Here is an 18,556-nt window from a genome sequence, read left to right as displayed (position 1 = left end):
TTTTTCTTTTTGCCTGTCCAGCTCATGTGTCCACCATTCCTACAAAATACACCCAAGAAATCATTTTGAGCAGAGAACACAGATTCCTCTTCTCACTACTAAACTTTGTCAGCCAGCGTGACATTAGCAAAGAGACTTCAACTAAGTAAATCAATTTGATTCTGCTTGACCTGATAAAGAAGCTAAGAAGTAGCATTTAGGAATAATAATAACCCATATTGGTGCTGCTAATCCAATCCCTTCCCTTTATCTTGAAGAGAGACTTTTTCAGGATCACTTCTCCTCAGAGCCACTTTGATTTGTGCAATTACAGTAAAAATCCTGTTTTTTTTCTTAAAATTTTGAGACAAGAATCAGTATTTCAACTTTTACCTCGGCAAACTGAATTTTTTTTTTCCAGTACTCTGAGAGTGAGTCAGAGTTCTAACTTTAATGTTAGTTTTCTGTTATTATAGGAAGTGGGAGAAAAAAAAATTGAAAACCAATATCAGGATTTTTTGTTTGACAGTATCAAAATTGGGATTATTTTTCGAAAAATCATTTCTCCCCTTCAAATTCACATTCCTCATTTCAGTTTCAGCCTTCTAAACTGGATTAAAGAAAATTACCACTTTTTTCCAGCAGAGGGTGAAATGTTTTTCTCTGACTCACGTGATGTGCATTTTATGGGGAAAATATGGCTCCTGATATAGTCTGTAGGCATAATCATCATTAACTTTTTCACATAGTCTGGTGTTAAAAAAGCAAGCTAAAAACACACAACATACAACTAAATATTTTAAATATCAAAGAATCGCAGTTTAAATCAAATCAGCACCCCAAAAATTGTAATAGAATCAAATTGCTAGAATAGCATATCGTCCCAGGACTGGCATTTTATATTACATCATTCATAACTTTAAAATCTCATTTAAAATTTGAAACATCTTTTTTTATTTTAAGTCATAGGTGGGTGAAAGAGTCTGTATTCTGTTGTTGACGCCAACAGCAGCATCACTAGTTTTGTCTATTACCAAACTACTTTTGACAGGGTAGAAAACATGTGCTGTACTTGCACCCGCTGTCCACAGGGGGGCGGTGCTCCCTCCAGTTTGACGCCGCTGCCTTGGAAACGCACCACCGGAGAGCGTCACCACTTCCTGGAGCTCACGTTGCTGCTGACATCAGAGGCGCAGCTCGAGGGAGAAAGTCAGCTCCGTCTCTGTAGTGTTTGTGGAGACAAGCGAAGAGGAGGGCGACGGGGAAAAACTTTCCCCTCAAACACACTCTCAGTTCGGTCCCGTGTGTGAGCGCAGCTCTGGATTTATGCACCCGGGAGAAGAGGACATCTCTGAGCCTGAACCCAGCTAGTGTTTGTGATCTCTGCGGACTGAGCGCAGTTTCCGGATATCAGAACACACTGTTTTGGGGAACATTTTCTGCTCTGCATCTGTTGGGATTTTTCCGCCTCTCCTATCGTTTTTTCCATCAGAACTTACTCTCACCTGATTACTCGTCTTTAAGAATCCTGCAGCCACAACATAAACATGGAGACCCTTAGATAACAAGGTAAGAGTCCAGACTTGATCGTTTCTCCATTGGTCTGTGGTCAGTTATTGAGAGAACTGTGCCTTTAGCCTGTTATTTCCTGTTTATAGCAAATTAAAAGCCAGGAATGTGCTCCTCTAATTCATCACCAGCATGTGCAGCATGTTCACAGCCTTCCTGCAGGCTGAAACTCTGACTTTAAACTCCAACTTGTGAATCAAATGCAAATGTTTTGGAAGAAAATATGAGTTTTGATATCCACTTATACATCAGGAATCCCATTTATGTTGTAAAAGACTAACTTTTGCACAAAGATGCACATTTACTGTGGATAAAGTTTTAAATTGATGATCTGTGTTTGACTCCAGTGTTAAATACTCTTTGCATGTCTGGAGCTGTGTGTGTGTGTGTGATTTCAGGAACTCACTCTCATCCTGTGCTTGCATTCATAGTCTGTATCCTTTTTCCCTCTGCTGTCAGTCTGAGCCTTTGTGATCCACGTTTCCTTGAAAGAAGGACTCTCTCCAGCTCTTATCTTGTCCTAAAAAGTCCTTCACATTTCCTCATCTTCCTTCCATTTCCGTCTCTGCTTTCTAAAACTCCTCAAATCCAAACTGAGGTCTCTGCTGTGTCAAAGTCATGAGGATGCTGCTGAGCCACATCTTGCCACTCACCCCCAGCCATGGCAGACCTCTGAGACAATCCGCCAAATTAGATTTTAATGAGGCCATCGTGTTCATCAAGCCAAATCAGTGTGAACAGCACTCGCAGGAGTCTGAGCAGCAAACTGACGGATGAGTTTATCAGCATATTGGTGTGCCTCCTGTAGGGGGGTCCGAAATAGCCTGAAAGTGCGAGTCAAACTGCCATGTGGAAACCGCCCACAGATATGGTTGGTGTGCCTCAAGCAAAACAATCCATTTGGCAGATAATGGGACACGATCCCACCATTAGAAAGCCAGACAGAGACAGGAGAGATGGTTTTTATTGTGTTTTGATGGGACTAATAAGGAAAAAGGTCTTAAACGAGAGTTAATAGCCCAGTCAGAACAGTTTGTCATGAGCTTAAGTGGAGCTTCAGTTTTAGAGTGAATGATTTTCTGCCTGATGAAAAAGTTTTAGATGTGTGTTATAGAATATTATGATGTGTTGAAGACTTGATTTTGGTTGGTCAAATGAAGGCATGTTATTCCACTAGAGGAGACAGCTGCCTTGAAGAATAGGAAAGAAAAAATGGAGGACACAGAAATAGTCCATATTAAATTAGCTGAGGTATATATTTGATACAACAGGCTGCTTTTTAGCTTTCTATACTTCATTTCATGTGAGTTAATGCAGCGAAGTGGACTGATTTTTGAAGAAGGTGCGCTTCAAAGTTTAGAGTTTATTGTACCGTACTTTTAGAAAAACAGATAACTTCAAACTACACTTGGATGTTGTACATAGTAGAAAGAGACAAGTGGAAACAGAATGACGTTTCGTTTGTACAGGCCTCAGTTTACAGTATACAGATATAGTGCAAAACAGTAAAAAGGAACAGAAGGTAAAGTAAAGTGCAGGTCATGGTAAAAGGTGCCAGCATTTATTCATTTATTTATTTATTAAGGATTAAAAAATGATAAAAGACTCTTAAAACCAGTTTAAAAAGCCAAAAAAAGAAAGCCAAAAAAAAAGCAATAAAAATAAACAGTATGGTGGCCTGTTCAGTATGTTTTGCAGTATGCTGAGGCAGGCTTCTCTGGTTTCTCATTTCAGAAAGCAGAAGTAAACAATGAACATGCTTAGTAACAGGTTCCTTTTACATTTGAAACTATACATTACCTGCGGTACCTGTCAACTGGTATCGGTACTCAAAGGTACCAAGTTTTTGTAGTTTTGTGTTAATGTGGTAATAAATGCTTAATAATGAAATCACAAAGTTTTTCAATTTAAATTTATTTCTCCATAACCTTGCAATGCTGTGTTCAAGTCCCGCATGGAAAATCGCCTACTCTTCCTCTCCCTCACAGGCACAAGGATGCATTCAGGTATTGAAACATGGTACTGTTTGAGTTTTATGTGAATCAGTACTCGGTGGTACAGATGGCATTCAGTTGGTACCTATGAAAGTACCTAATTTGGTACCCATTCGTAATCATGCTTTTTGAAAATAGCTGCTAATTGCATCAACTTCTGTTTTTAAAACAAGTTAGGAAATGGTATTTATGGCATATAATAATTTTACTGTTTCATTTGAAATGTGAATTGCTGCTTTAAATGCTCGAAGTTATCACTGGTGTATTTTTCTATGGTATTTTGCTGTAAATTGTCAGATTGTTCACTGACACTGTAGTATTGGGAACAACTGATGCCCACCCTCCAACACAATAGGTGGCAATAATGAGTATTGACCCCCAACATAGATGAAGACCATCCCCTTTTATGGGCAAAATTTATATGATTAATAACTTAAAAAAACATTTTGCTGTGAAAAAAATCACGCCTTGGTCCTGTTCACCCTGTCAGACTTCAGTTCTCCAACATCAGCCAGTTCAGTATACATTTTCCCTAACGCGCCATGTTTAGTACAGTCTGCCCACACAGGCTCTAATTCCCAGCAGCCCACTTACAAGAACACAGAGCTCATCTATTAACTCTCCTTAGCATCCTGCTGTCAACTCTCCTGACAATCTTCACGCTGGCTTGTTTTTTTGCGAGTCATTAGCTGAGTGTTTCAATCAGAGCGAATGCAGCGTCTCCATCCTCACTGTGAGGAGTGTGAAGTCATGCCTTCAGATTCACAGAAGCCTGAACACTCGCCAGACGCCCACTGACCAGAGGGGCTGGAGGTGAAAGGTCAAGGTGACTCATGCGAGCAGGCTATGTTTCTTCCCTTGAAGGCTTGTTGTTGCTGTTGCTTGGTTACTGGAAAGCCCAACAAGCTTTTTCAGTAGGTGTGATGAAGAGTCATACTGTGTTGTGTTGACACAGCATAATTAGATACTGTATATGACTGTGCAAAGCATGCCAGACAACTGAGAGCCTGCAACATGGACTAGAGATGTGGAGCCAAAAGACACAGGAATTCATTGATTTGTGTGTTGTAGCCTAACATTTTTTGAAATGTATTGTGGGAGTTGTAGGATCCAGCATCCTTATTTTGGGGCTTTTATATATCCTCAAAACAGTTGTTATTTTTTGTGAACCCTCAACATTTTCAAAATCAAAATGAAAATTAAGTAAACATTTTTAAAGAATGACCAATAAAAGGTAAAAACTACAAAATCTTAACTCTTTATCTTGTTATCTCAAGAAGAAAACTTGTCTTGTTTTTGTTATCTTTGCTTCTTTATGAAAAATACAAAGAAATACAGACATGAGCTCTTCTTACCTCAAGCAGAAAGGCAGCTAGGCTAGACATGCCCTCTTCATTCTAATGAAAGCAATCAACGTTCTCATTTAATTGATAGATCACCAGAAATTTATCTTGTTATCTCAGAATACAAATATTTTGTTGCATCTGTGATATCAGATATCTCATATTTGATGATAATATTGCTGTTATGGCTGATAATCGATATTTATCAATATAAATATTGGTAAAAAAAAAAATAGTAATAAAAAATAAAACAATCTAAGATGATCAAATTGTGAACATGCTGAAAACCATGCAAACTGAGGTTTTCAATATCTCCTTTTATTGTCAAACGTGTTTTCCTGATCCACTCTTCTTAGGTGGTTTTGGTGTTTTTCATAGTCATAGAAAACAATATTTTTTGGGTGTTGAAAGATCATTCAAGATGCTCTGAAAATGGCTGGCAGCTAATGAATAAATATCGGCCAACTTTTACACATCGACGGATGCCGATATGTTATGATATATTGTGCATCCCTATTTATTTTCTTGAGACAACAAGATGATGACATTTACCTCCACTGTTGTCAAAACTTGTCATGTGGTAAACAAAGTTAGCTGAGGAGTACAGTGTTAGCTTAATTGCTATGCTGCGACATGTGTGTCATGGCTACAACATCTTACAGCCTTCACTTCTCCTTGCCATTGATCATTTTCACACAGCCCTTGTATGTTGTTGTTGTGTCTTCAGCTTGGTTTATCGTACATGGGCAAAATTTTTCTCTCATATAGAAGTTTCCATCACCTTCTTACTATACAGAGCACTAAAACTAGACTAAAGACTAAAACTATCATAGCTGCTAAAACGAACACTGACCTAAACCAAGGACAAAACCCTTTTAGCTTTTGACTTATGGTTAAACGTTTTGGTGGAGTACAGCATGAGCTCTATAATGGGAGAAATAATGGAAACTGTCTCTTTACGTTCCACTGATCTAGAGATAGGAGAACCAGGCAGAAGAGCAACTGTCCCTGCAGCCCTGATCACATAAATCAGAGCTTTGAACTGGATGGAAAACCTGAAGAACAAACTCCTATGAGCAAGGAACTAAAGAAAACCCTGTTAAACTTTGTCAGATAGAAGAATGAGAGGAAAGAAGATTGTCAAGCCTGATAAGATAAAAAAATCAATGTCTTTGGTTGGATTGTCACTCAGTGGTATCTTGTACAATGTAAAAGTCAGCTGCTGGATTGTAAAGAGGCTGGGAGGAAAGTTGGGACAAAAAAAAGTTGGACGGCTATGTGTTAGATAGAATGTGTTGTAAACACTGTGACAGAGCTTGAGTTTCATGTACAAAGCCGATACTCTGACACAGCACAAATATAGGTGCGCAGGTTGGATAAAGCACGCCCAAATGACGTTACACAGCAGCTGTGAAATTGTGCCAAACTGTATGACAGGCAGATTAATCTGTCAAATTTTATGACTCAAACGAATCACAAAAACTACAACAGTATAATACTTTATGTGAAGAAGCTTGTAAAGGTGAAGGGGGAAAAAATTATCTCCTGAAATGAAGTCTGCAGCAAAGCAAAATTAGAAGACAATGACGGGGTCTCCGGCTGCTTCCCGAAGTCAGTCTGGGTCGCCTTTGTTTATCTCTAAGAATGCCGTGAAGTCCAGCCCACCCCCCCTCTCTCCAGAAACCAAGAGGAAGTTGTCCTGATTGAGCTTTGTCTGCACGGTTTGTCTGGCTGCAAGGACAACACCGTCAGCAGCTCTGCAAGGACAGCCGCGTAGAGAGGAAAACATGGAGGAGAAGTTTGTGCAACCAGTCGGGCATCCTTGATCCAGATCGTATTTGATGTATCCAAATGTGACTACATGGATCAAAAAAAAAAAACAGTGCCTGTTTGTAGTCTGTGCAGGGGAGTTAACTGGAATCGACAGGAGAGGGCTTGAAATTAAATCATGAAATTGCTCTTGGATTTTTCATTGTCACACTCACTCAGCCTCTTGAGAATCAAAATCCCAGAGCAGAGACGCTTTTTACGGACAAACCTTTGGTGGTAAAGCAGAATACTTTTTTGCTTCTCCCTGTGCCACAATTTGTTTGACATTCTGTCACATGAAAACTGGTTTAAGTCCACAAGCTCAAGTCTTTGCATGGCTGCATTTGGGTGGAGAAACACAATGAATGAATGAATGAGCTTGTAATAGCATGTCAGTGCATAATGGAAACAGACAGCTTACTTTATAGACTGTGCTTGGATTCCTCTTGGAGTGGAGAGTACGGGTCTAGTGATTTGTGGCGTGGATATCTTTAAGCTATTTTTAGTGGATGTTGTGCAGCTGATTATAATGGCAGACAGATCTGCTTCTCTGTGAGCTAATAGAGCTTTTCACTAAGGAGGAACGTATGACACTGAAGTGGTGGTACCATGTAGTGAGTGAACAGTGAATCTAACTCCACTGTACATTTACAGTTGTTACAAGAGATGCAAATGTGCAAAGAAAGGAACTGAAATCCAAAAGACGGCTCATTTATTTGAAGAGGTTACATAAAGTTTCCTGTTTTTGTCATGAAGGAAAGAGCTGTTCATCTACGTGTCTGTTTGTGAAACTTCATTTTAACCAAGAAAAAGCTCCTCTGAGACAAAGCAGGGAGAGCTTACGCTTTGATTAATGAGCATGGAGGCCCCACATGGAGTGACATTTTCCTGCCCACACACTCCTACCACCACCCAGAAATCCTCAAGTGTGTCCCTCGGCTTGCTCAGTGTGCATGAGGACATACTGTATTGTTTTACTTCCCAGAATCAACCTTCTGACTCATTTGGTCCCCTGAACAGTTTTGGCAAAAGTTCAGCCGACAGGACACCCCCGCCACTGACCTTTTCAGAGTAAGTCACCTAAATACCCAAGGCTCCGTAATCACCCTTTACTTCCTGTCCATGTTGCAACTTATAAAGTCTACCAGGCATTGTCTGCTCTCCCTATGATGAATTACATGTGACTTCGTCAGAAGTGTAGATGTTTGTTTTTTTCTTGGATACGCTGTTGTACTGTCAGCAATACTGTGGTTTTCAAGTGACGATAACAGTGGGGTTTGCTTGTTTTAGTCATTAATTAATCAAACCATGGAAAAAAAATACCCTGCTGTCTGTCTTTAATTTTTTCTGTATTAAGTTTACAGTTAGAGGCGTCTACTGGTGGCCATAAAACTCTGGTGACATTTGCTTCAATTAGCAGACCGTAATTTGCCCAAATTGTGTTTCTCATTAAAGTGAGCGCTACTGAGGTAAAGATGGTCTCGAAAACATTCTTTAAAAGATTTTTAGTGTTATATTGAGGGAAACAAACTTTCCTATAGTGAAATTTGTGAAGCAACGCTGCCACACCTAAGCTAGCAGCCTGTTAGCCTAGCAAAGCCTAACTTCTGGAGAAAAGTAAAAAGCTAACTTGAATTTGTGTAGATGTAAATAATTTGCCAGTATATTCTCTCTGTCACTTGTTAGTCTTTTTTATGTGCTACCTCTGTACTGCTAAAGTCAAGCTAGAGGCTTGTGCCAGCAATTTTTTAGCTAAGCAAAGCACGACCCCTGCACAGGGGACAAAGGTTAACCTATATCCTGCTAAGCTGTTTAATGTATTGTTTTTATGCTGCTTTAATAAAGCTAGAAGCTAGAGCTAGCAGCCCATCTTGAAGAAGGCAAAAAGCTAACCTGGATTTGCCTGAATGTAAAGAATCTGACAATCAGTGCTCTTATCTCAGTCAGCTAACTTGCTAAATCCTGTTGTTGGTCTATTCTATGTCCTGTCTTAATGATAACTGAAATAAAGATAGAAGCCAGAGCGAAAAAGCTAACTTGGTTTTGTCCAATATTAAGAATCCACTAACTAGTATATTTGTCCCCTTCAACTGAGTCGCTATATCCTCTCTAGCCTTTTCCTGTACTGCCTCCTAAAATAGAGCTAGAAGCCTTTTAGCTTTGCTTAACCTCTGGAAAAAGCTAACCTAGATTTGTCTTAATGTAAAGACTCCACCAACAAGTTTCCATCAGTTTTTAATATATCCTGTCAGTCTATGCCATGTACTGTCTGTATACAACTAAAAAGAAAACCTAAGGAGCTAGCTAGCAGCTTGTTAGCTCAGAGTTACTTCTTAAAACATGAAACAAGCTAACCAGGAGCCATCTGTCTGTAGGTTTAACCCCACCAACTGACTTTTTTAGTGCCTTTTAGACTGTTCAGTACAATACGAGAGAGTAAAACAGGTTTTACATCAGAGGTATAGAGGTGCTAGTATGCAAATTGTTGTTATTATTTTGCTTAACCAAGCTAGCACTCTCCACTGGCTTTACTAAGCTCAGCTAAACAAACAGCCTGTAGCTTTGTGTTTGTTGCGTTGGCATGGAAGTGGTAACATTCTTCTCATCTTACTCTGAGATAGAAGAGGATAAGTTGTTTTCCAGCCCTTTCTTTAAGAGACTTTAACATGTAAACAAACTGGTGTTGTCCTTCAGAGTTTCCTGCTAGTCCTCGGGTTGAAGCAGCCATCTGTGATTCCTCTGAATATGTAGTGATACTTTTTTCTTCCAACCAATCAGAGAAGAATCTGACTTGAACAGTAAAAAAAGGTGTTTTAAAGCAGTGCATGTCCTCATTGATCATAGTCTAATGATAGCTTTTCCTCTCCTGATGTTTGTGAATCTCCTTAAGGGAAATCTATTTTGGCTCTTACAGACACCCTGTGATGTTACAGAGTTTAAAACCTGACCACCAAAATGATAACATCTTTGGGACTCCACTCGAGTGTCGTCAGAAATGAGGTCATACTGCTCAGGCCACCATGCAGCTGGAGAGCAGGCCTTCCCCCGGCTAAGCATCTAGAGAGGGGGGAGTTTCCCTTGGAGATCTACAGCCAGCATCTCTGTTTGCTTGCTTAGAGAGTGATGTAACAGAGCTGAAAGCAGATTCTACGTGCGCATGCATTTACGTGCTTGCCTGCAAAGTCTTGGCTATGATTCCAGCTCAATCTTTCCAATAAAAATAACATTTCAGTTTGTGTTTCGCGGAGCACGGCTCTGCTTTGTCTGGCTTAGACAATTCCCCACAACCCTTGTCAAATCCCATCCTCTGCTGTGCTCTTTTTAATTAACTTCTTCTGTTATTCCAGCACAGTCCTCGCACTGTGACAAAGACGAGGCCCCTGCCAGTGAAACATTGGCCTGAGCTCTGATGTTATCCATATTTGACGAAGAAGTGCGTCACAAGCACTTCTGGATGTAGGTCCATCTCCTGATACAGTAAAGAGACAGTTATCTTTTTCGTTTTTCTTTTTTTTTGTTGGAGGACATTTGGCTTCAGAGCAACAAGGGCGAGCAGCGAGTAGCATTTGATCTGCAACAAGCAGGGCTGTCACATCGCCCGCCTGCCAAGAAGCGTGCCGAGAACTGGGCTGGTGATCTGTGGGCACCAGTCGCCCGCCGTCCTGCTGGGCGGAGGGGCGAAGCAGATGGGCCATCTGGTGACTAGCTGGCACAGCACAGGGGCTGCTCTGTTCCTCTGCGTGCATGTGTGTGTGTGTAGCCACGACAGACCGTGCAGTGTTGTATTAGGAGACCACCTGTCTCGTGACTGCTCATCATCTCTTTCATGTGTGGTCAGCAGCACAGCCTGACGGGGAGATTTCTGGGACAAATCAGACATCTCTTAAATTCACTCCACGCTATCTTAGAACAAAGCTGTATAAACATACAGCCTGTTTTGGGGGTTGACATAAGTTTACCCACATTTACTGCACACATTGTGATGGATTTAGAGCACACTGTTTTCAAAAAGTGGTCACAACTAAAACATTTCTCCCAGGACTTTGTATTTTAGCTTTCCAATCCATCAGCTCTATGATTTGTGCCTGTGACAGCGCTACAGCCTGTTCCCCTTGTTCAAACTCCACTGGCACCCTGTGACTCTTTCCCCTCAGGCTGTAAATTGCTCCAGTGGCTGTCTTTATTGCTTTTATGAAAAGTTTTCTGGCTGACACACACACACACGGAGTGAAAGTATTTGTTTCCCAACAGAGAGGGAGAGAGAGCGGCTGGAGTGTTTTTGTGTGAACTGAATGTTAGGGACACATAGCGTACACAGTGTACAGGCTTTGAGGACACTAAAGAACATGCGACTGGAGACAGTGGGTAGAGAAAAACAAAAGCAGACCATGCTTAAGAGAGAATGATCCCATCTCTGGAGGCGCTTTACCAAAGACTTTGTGTTCCCAGAACAAACAATCATTTTAGGCCTGTACTGTTTTATTGACATGCTTCTAATATTTCTCTGTATATTTCTGCTCACAGACCTGATTTTGAAAGCCAAGTTTCACTTTAACACTCGCATGTTAAGCTTATTCTCCTACCCATCATAACTGAGTTGCCTGACAATACTAGAATTTCCTTTTGGCAACAGGTCTGTTAAAATTCAAACAGCAATGAAACCCATTTTTGATAACTTTGTATAAAAACTGAACTCTCAAAAGTGGCATCATTTAAAACAATTAAAATGGCATGTTTAACAGTTCCAATAATCAGAAAACATTGTCTTATTTTCTGTTTTACTACTTTTATTTCATAAGCAATAAGGGTTGCACAATATTTACCTGGTCATATACATATATAAATATTACATATATTTTGCTTTGTTGTAAGAAGATATGCATGTAAATGTGGCTAACATAGACTGTAAAAAAAAAAAATGGACGTCTGCTTGCTCGGCTCAAAGTGAGGCCTCGACAAAAACTGCTCCCCCTGGTGGCCGGCTGCATTATAGGTTAAAAAATCTGGCTTTCCACTCATTCCAGATGGGCTGTGGTCAAACTTTAAAAAATCAATACTCCTCGTAGAAAGTTTCTCACATCCGATTGTTGTGGTGATTTGAAGATATTATTTGGCTGTCTTGTGTTTAAGTCCTCTTTTTTCTGAAAAGTTTCGTTTTCATTAGTTATACAAGGTTAAAAATGAGACTTTACGTAAGGTTTAATAATGATTGACAGCTGCCGTTCTCATGTATTTTTTTCAGGGATTGTAAAATATGTCATGAGGTAGAGTTAAGAAGAGATTAGACTCTCGAAAGAAAAAAAAAGATTCTTATTTTTGTCACCCAGCTCCACTCAGATTCCCCCCAGAATCCCTCCTCGTCTTTACTGCGCAGACTCTGGCTCTAAACTGCTCAATGGCTGCACCTGTGATGGAGGAATTTTGGCTTCAGAACCATACAATGATAAATGGCGGAGCCACACTGTCCACTCTATATACAGTGTATGGTGGCTACTAAAAACTTTTTAAATGACACTGGTAGGGATGGGTATCAAATTAGGTACTTTTATGGGTACAGACTCTGTTCCATCTGTAGAACAAAGTACTGATTCATGTCAAATCAAACAGTACCATGATTAGGTGCCTAAACGCATCCTTGTGTCTGTAAGGGAGTGGAGTAGTGGGTAATTTTCCATACTGGACATGAACACAGCATTGTCAGTATACAAATCGAGAGAACCATATGTCAAATTGAGATTTATTCATCAAACAAATTAACATTTAACACACTGTTTTGAATTTCAGCATAAATATTTATTGTACCTTACCTTGGATAAATACCTTGAGCCCTTGATGGGACTTCTAGACTCCAGCTCCAGAAATGTGGTCTCAATGGAAATTCTGCAGGCTAGTGAAGAAGTGAATTGATGACAGATCAAATGTGTTTGAAATTGTTTTCACATATCATTCATGGCACACAGTTGAGTTTGCGTTCAGTTGTGTTTCTACCAAGATAATTTTTGAAACCCTCATTGAAGTCGATAAGAAAAAAAAAAGAAGAAAGATTCCAAAATTTCAAGCCAAAAATTAATGACAACAAAATCCTGAAAATTTCCAATATTCCTGAGCTAAAATTCTCATGGATATTTTCAGGAAACTTACCTGAAACTTTACCAGATATTTTTCACTACTATGTAATCTTGCTTGCAGTAGTTTTGGGCCAGTGTTTTGGGCTATCTTGAGATTTTATAAAGCCCAGAAATAACAAAATTTGTATATTTTAAAGCCATGGTATTAACGGTATCACAGCATCCACTATTTTGAGGAACCTATCTCATTATTTACTTTTCTACAGAGATTCATCCAGTACAATGTCCTGTCAGCAGGATAGGAGTGTTTTTTTTTCACATGTATCTCAAACATTTCTCTATCATTACAACTGTGAAACTGAATCTGTAGCCACTGGCAACACAGTCTGTGAATCAGTGTTTTGTGTGTGTAGCAACAAGCGTCACTCTCACTTTGCTCTCACAACTCTCGGCTATGTCAACCTGTAAACCCAGTTTGATAAGTCACATGTTTCTAGAATCTTCTCAGTGTGACGAAAGGGACCTTTTCTACTCCTGTCATGATATATTTCCCTGTGCGGTGTGTCATCTCTTTTTTAGAACGTAGTACAAAAACTATTTAAAAAATGTTGTGACTCCTGGTGTTGGGTCATCTTTCAGAAGAGATTTTTATTTTCAACAATATGTGAAGACTTTTTTCAGTTTCCTGATGATGATGTCACTTACTAAAGATGAACAAATGTCAAAGCATGCATACCAGCTATGCGCAACTCATCTGGGGGGAAGCTGGTGGTTGGCAGAGGCTCCATCTGATTGGTGGGGCAGATGCAGCCCAATAGAGGTGTGAATTCAACTAACCTAAACACAGGCAAAGAGGTAAAGCAAGGGCAGGCTTTTAGCCTCCTGGAAAACAGCAATAACAGTCACAACTGTCTGTCGACTCAGCTGATTCTGCTGATTTATGTCTCTTGACTATCTTAAAAGGAGCATCCCTAAAAAAATCAGCCCTTGTCAGTGAATGTGAATGAACAAATTTTTTGGGATTGTTTAGCTTTTTCAGTCAGTCCAAAGTGGACATTTGAGGAACTGCAGTGTTTTAATGTTCTTTTGCGTTTGCTTCATTACTCAACACTGGAAGGTGCAATATATAGACTTTAGCCAGTGACAAAGACTTGAGTCTAACATGTGAAAGAACACACCCAACATGTCATGGTCTTTTTAGGTTGCCCTGCCAGGTAGATACATAAAGAGGAGGGTATTGTGTTTTTTTTCTTAAGGCTTCTACTGTCCTGCCTGTGCCCCGCCTTTCAGCCACTGTGTGACACATTTCATTTTAGCTGATGTCTTTTGAAGACTTCTTGCTCCACAAACACCCTTCCCTCTGACTGGCTAAACCTCTTGAGGCCTGTAAGGCAAAGAGCTATGGGTAGGCCTTGGTGTTTGAGGCCTGCAACTTCTTATGTGTTATGAACCAGTTAGGTTGTGCTATGACCTCATAATTTCAGCAAATATTGTGAAGTTCAGGTGCAGATCTCATGCTATTTTTAAAATGGAAAGTTTTGATTAGTTTTCAGATTGATTTAGGTTTTTTTATTTATTTTATTTTTTAAGTATGATAGATATAGTAGGATACAGAAATAGAATAGAAAAGATTAGGATATATTTTATTAATCCCAAAAGGGTAATTCAGAACACATGTGGCTTGTTTGGTTTGTGGTCATTGCTTTCTGTTGGGAAGCTAGCAGGCCACTGTAAAAGGTTCAAGTTTAAAGATTCATGTGAACTTTTTCATGTTATTTAGACAAAGATCAGGGTTTGATGCCCAGGTTGTGGACAGAAATGTATTATTTTAGTTATGGCACACAACCTTTTATGCTAAAATTTCTAGAAATTACTAGAAAGACATTGTTTATATCTTTTCTGAAACCTCCAGCTTTCTTTTGGTCAGCTCATAAGCACAACACAAAAACACATTTTCAGTGTATCAATGCACTGCACTGTAGCTATATTTCTAGTTCCTGTTCCTCTTTTGTAAAGCCAACTTTAGAAAAGAGACAATGGCAAATGTGTTTCAAATTTCCATAACATTCTGTATGAGGGCTGTGACAAGTCGCTGTTTTAGAAGTCAGCATTCTGCTAGCTTGTAGTGTGAAATGATGGTATAAATAATGGTGCTCAATATGAGATTCATTTGTGAGGTAACTCAGAAAAGCTAAAGCAAAACTGTCAGAGTTAAAGACTGTAGTGTGCTGCCTCATTATGGGATGTGACAACCAAAACTCAACGCGTGAAATATTCCCCAGCTTTGTCTTTGAAGTACATGGTCTTCACCTGAGGCAGGCATTTAGGCAAACACCCACGCGTGGACTGCTGCCGCGCTGTGGGATCTCATGCGCACCAGTCTCATCCATCATCAAACAGTGAGGAGTTCCTTCACTGCTGCTGGCTTGTTTTTTTCTCCTCAAAGTGCCACTAAAGAGACAACGGGGCATTGACAGGATTCAGATGAATTGAGCTGGCGGCATCAAATGCAGCACTTGGCTGTCATGTTGTTATTTGTCTGCCAGGAGCTGTCAAAAACGGATATGTCAACCTCAAGAGAGCAACCTGGTTAAATAAAGATTTGATAAATAACAGTAGCAGAGACAGTGACTTTGGAAAAAAACCTTTGTGTTGGTTCTACCACCTGCGTCCTGTTTTGTCATTGTTTTTGTGCAATCACAGAAAATATTATGTGCACCGAGCTGAAGGAAAATGGCACAGCTCTTGGATGATGAAACTGTGTTGTTTTTGTTTTTTTTCGGCTCACAGGATGAAATCTTTGCCTGCAAAAAGAAGTTGAGCTCTGCGCTCGAGTTCAACAGGACCACTTCCTGATGATGACAGTAAACATGGGTGAGTAGTACTCGAAAGCAGGGCCCTGTACAGACATACAGAAACTAGCTCAATTGGGGACAAAGCGCAAACATACACACCTCTCACACATCCTCTGGCAGGAACAGTGCAGAGAAAAATAACACATGTACAAGAGCAGGGAAGTGTGAGGAGGCTGTTAACAGCTCCAGATGGCTTGTTTTTGTACATTGTTAAAAAAAATGTTGTTAAACTGGTTTTAATTCTTTGTTCAGCTATGGGAAATTGCGCAGAGGGTAGACAAGTAACTCATTCAAAAACTTAGATTACACAAGACTCCAGTGTTGCTTTTATTTAAATTTACGCCTACTGTGATTGTTACCACACTGCTATTTCTGTGCAAAAACAATCAGCTACATGCATGTACTACTTTCCCCTGTGCATTTCACCTCAAACAATAGTGTTTGGTCATATGGCCATACACAGGTGACCTTTAGCTGTAGGTCCCAAGAAGCACTGGCCAGCGTGACCACTGTAAATAAAGATTTTAATATCTAATTATTTGTTATAGTCTAATAGCACAATTTAAACCCATAGTGCAATGCTTCACATTAAAGCATTCTAGCTTTTTAATTTGAACTTTTGCCAATTAATGTTTTCTTTTTCACAGATGACGGTCTCCAAAATGGACCCGGACAGCACAGGAACTCACAAGGTAAACATCTGTTGTTAAAGATACATAAGAGTACAATAAGCTAGCTAAACTAAGCTTAGCAAAGATGCACAGGCAAATAGTAGCTGGCTCTGTATGGTCCAGAAATTCTGTAAGTGACAATTAGCAATGTAGCTAACCTCTTTCACTATTACCACTTGCTAAATTAGCTAAACTACCTTGTTTAAACGCTCTTAGCCAACAACTAGCTAGCTTTGTACATGTTGCAGTTGTACATAAGGTTTTAAAATAAGATTATTTTACTTACACAGCAAAAAGTTGTGTTTTAGCTTCTATTTTTTTGAGGAGTGTTAGATTTTATCTCAAAAATGAACATTAGCAGGTCCACCACCTAGCCAGCCTCTTTCTGTTTGGTTTGTAACAACAGGCTGATGATTTTATGCTTTTTCTGGTGTTTTCAGGAAAGCAATAAAGCTCTAGAGGTATTTTTGTGTATAGCTTAATTATCACTAGCGTCATGCCCAATATGCAGTATGAACTTTGAAATATCTGTATGTTAACAAGGGAATAAACATATTTCTTTAACTTTAGCCTTCCAAAAATTGGAGGAATTTATTCATTTTTTACTAGTATTAGCATGTCTCTGCTAGCTATTATTTCATGACTACAGTGGTGAGCTGGTCTCAAAACTAGCATTACTTTTTTTGTGAGAATGAGTCAGGGAACTCTTCTTTTTTTGTTTGTTTTTATGGTAGTTTAGCTAGTAGCTCATTCCTCTTACCTTTAGGCTTTTTACTAATCAAGCTAAATGTATAGGTAAGCTAGCTCTATATTTCACGCATGGAAATTAAGATAATAAAAGTACTTCTTTAAAAGTGTAATGCAAGTACTTCTTGGCTATAAATCAAATGGGCTTAGTTCCCCAAGAGTCAAATGACCTCTTCAACATAAACGCAGTGTACACAAAGCCCCTCTTTAGCAGCTTATTATATTTCCATTACTGTATAGTGGAAACATAAGCAAACACAGGCAAAGAGGAGGGAATGTAACAGCCTCTAGATACTCAATGGAAATGTTTGCAGTACAATAAGCTAGCTAAACTAAGCTTAGCAAAGATGCACAGGCAAATAGTAGCTGGCTCTGTATGGTCCAGAAATTCTGTAAGTGACAATTAGCAATGTAGCTAACCTCTTTCACTATTACCACTTGCTAAATTAGCTAAACTACCTTGTTTAAACGCTCTTAGCCAACAACTAGCTAGCTTTGTACATGTTGCAGTTGTACATAAGGTTTTAAAATAAGATTATTTTACTTACACAGCAAAAAGTTGTGTTTTAGCTTCTATTTTTTTGAGGAGTGTTAGATTTTATCTCAAAAATGAACATTAGCAGGTCCACCACCTAGCCAGCCTCTTTCTGTTTGGTTTGTAACAACAGGCTGATGATTTTATGCTTTTTCTGGTGTTTTCAGGAAAGCAATAAAGCTCTAGAGGTATTTTTGTGTATAGCTTAATTATCACTAGCGTCATGCCCAATATGCAGTATGAACTTTGAAATATCTGTATGTTAACAAGGGAATAAACATATTTCTTTAACTTTAGCCTTCCAAAAGTTGGAGGAATTTATTCATTTTTTACTAGTATTAGCATGTCTCTGCTAGCTATTATTTCATGACTACAGTGGTGAGCTGGTCTCAAAACTAGCATTACTTTTTTTGTGAGAATGAGTCAGGGAACTCTTCTTTTTTTGTTTGTTTTTATGGTAAGCTAGCTAGTAGCTCATTCCTCTTACCTTTAGGCTTTTTACTAATCAAGCTAAATGTATACGTAAGCTAGCTCTATATTTCACGCATGGAAATTAAGATAATAAAAGTACTTCTTTAAAAGTGTAATGCAAGTACTTCTTGGTTATAAATCAAATGGGCTTAGTTCCCCAAGAGTCAAATGACCTCTTCAACATAAACGCAGTGTACACAAAGCCCCTCTTTAGCAGCTTATTATATTTCCATTACTGTATAGTGGAAACATAAGCAAACACAGGCAAAGAGGAGGGAATGTAACAGCCTCTAGATACTCAATGGAAATGTTTGCAGACATTCTCCAGTAAAAGGGCTTCCAGCGTGACCCTTGTACAAACATTAATTGCGCCACTATTGTCACACACCCACAATACCCTGCATTACATCAGAATCATTATTCTTAGAGGAAGATTAACAGCGGGAGTTCAGATGTCGCACCCATTAGCGGTTAAATTAGCTGTATCACGGTTTCACCATACACAGGGAGTAAAG

The 18,556-nt window shown here is 39.3% G+C and overlaps 1 protein-coding gene across 1 annotated transcript in view; it reads left to right on the top strand.

Annotated features, from left to right (window-relative positions):
- Positions 1 to 1,170: 1,170 nt before the first annotated feature.
- map3k22 (mitogen-activated protein kinase kinase kinase 22) overlaps positions 1,171 to 18,556 on the top strand; it is a 46,260-nt gene continuing 28,874 nt past the window's right edge. Inside the window, exons 1-3 of the mRNA XM_074693033.1 lie at positions 1,171 to 1,548; positions 15,553 to 15,636; positions 16,265 to 16,309. Coding sequence (XP_074549134.1) covers positions 15,618 to 15,636; positions 16,265 to 16,309 — 64 coding nt within the window. The 5' untranslated portion in view covers positions 1,171 to 1,548; positions 15,553 to 15,617. The remainder of the gene's footprint in view (positions 1,549 to 15,552; positions 15,637 to 16,264; positions 16,310 to 18,556) is intronic.

This window comes from Halichoeres trimaculatus, unplaced genomic scaffold (assembly GCF_033239565.1).
Source record: "Halichoeres trimaculatus isolate MK-OKI-2021-1 unplaced genomic scaffold, fHalTri1.1 fHalTri1_scaffold_18, whole genome shotgun sequence".
NCBI classification, from domain to species: domain Eukaryota; kingdom Metazoa; phylum Chordata; class Actinopteri; order Labriformes; family Labridae; genus Halichoeres; species Halichoeres trimaculatus.
This window is presented reverse-complemented; position numbering and strand designations above follow the sequence as displayed.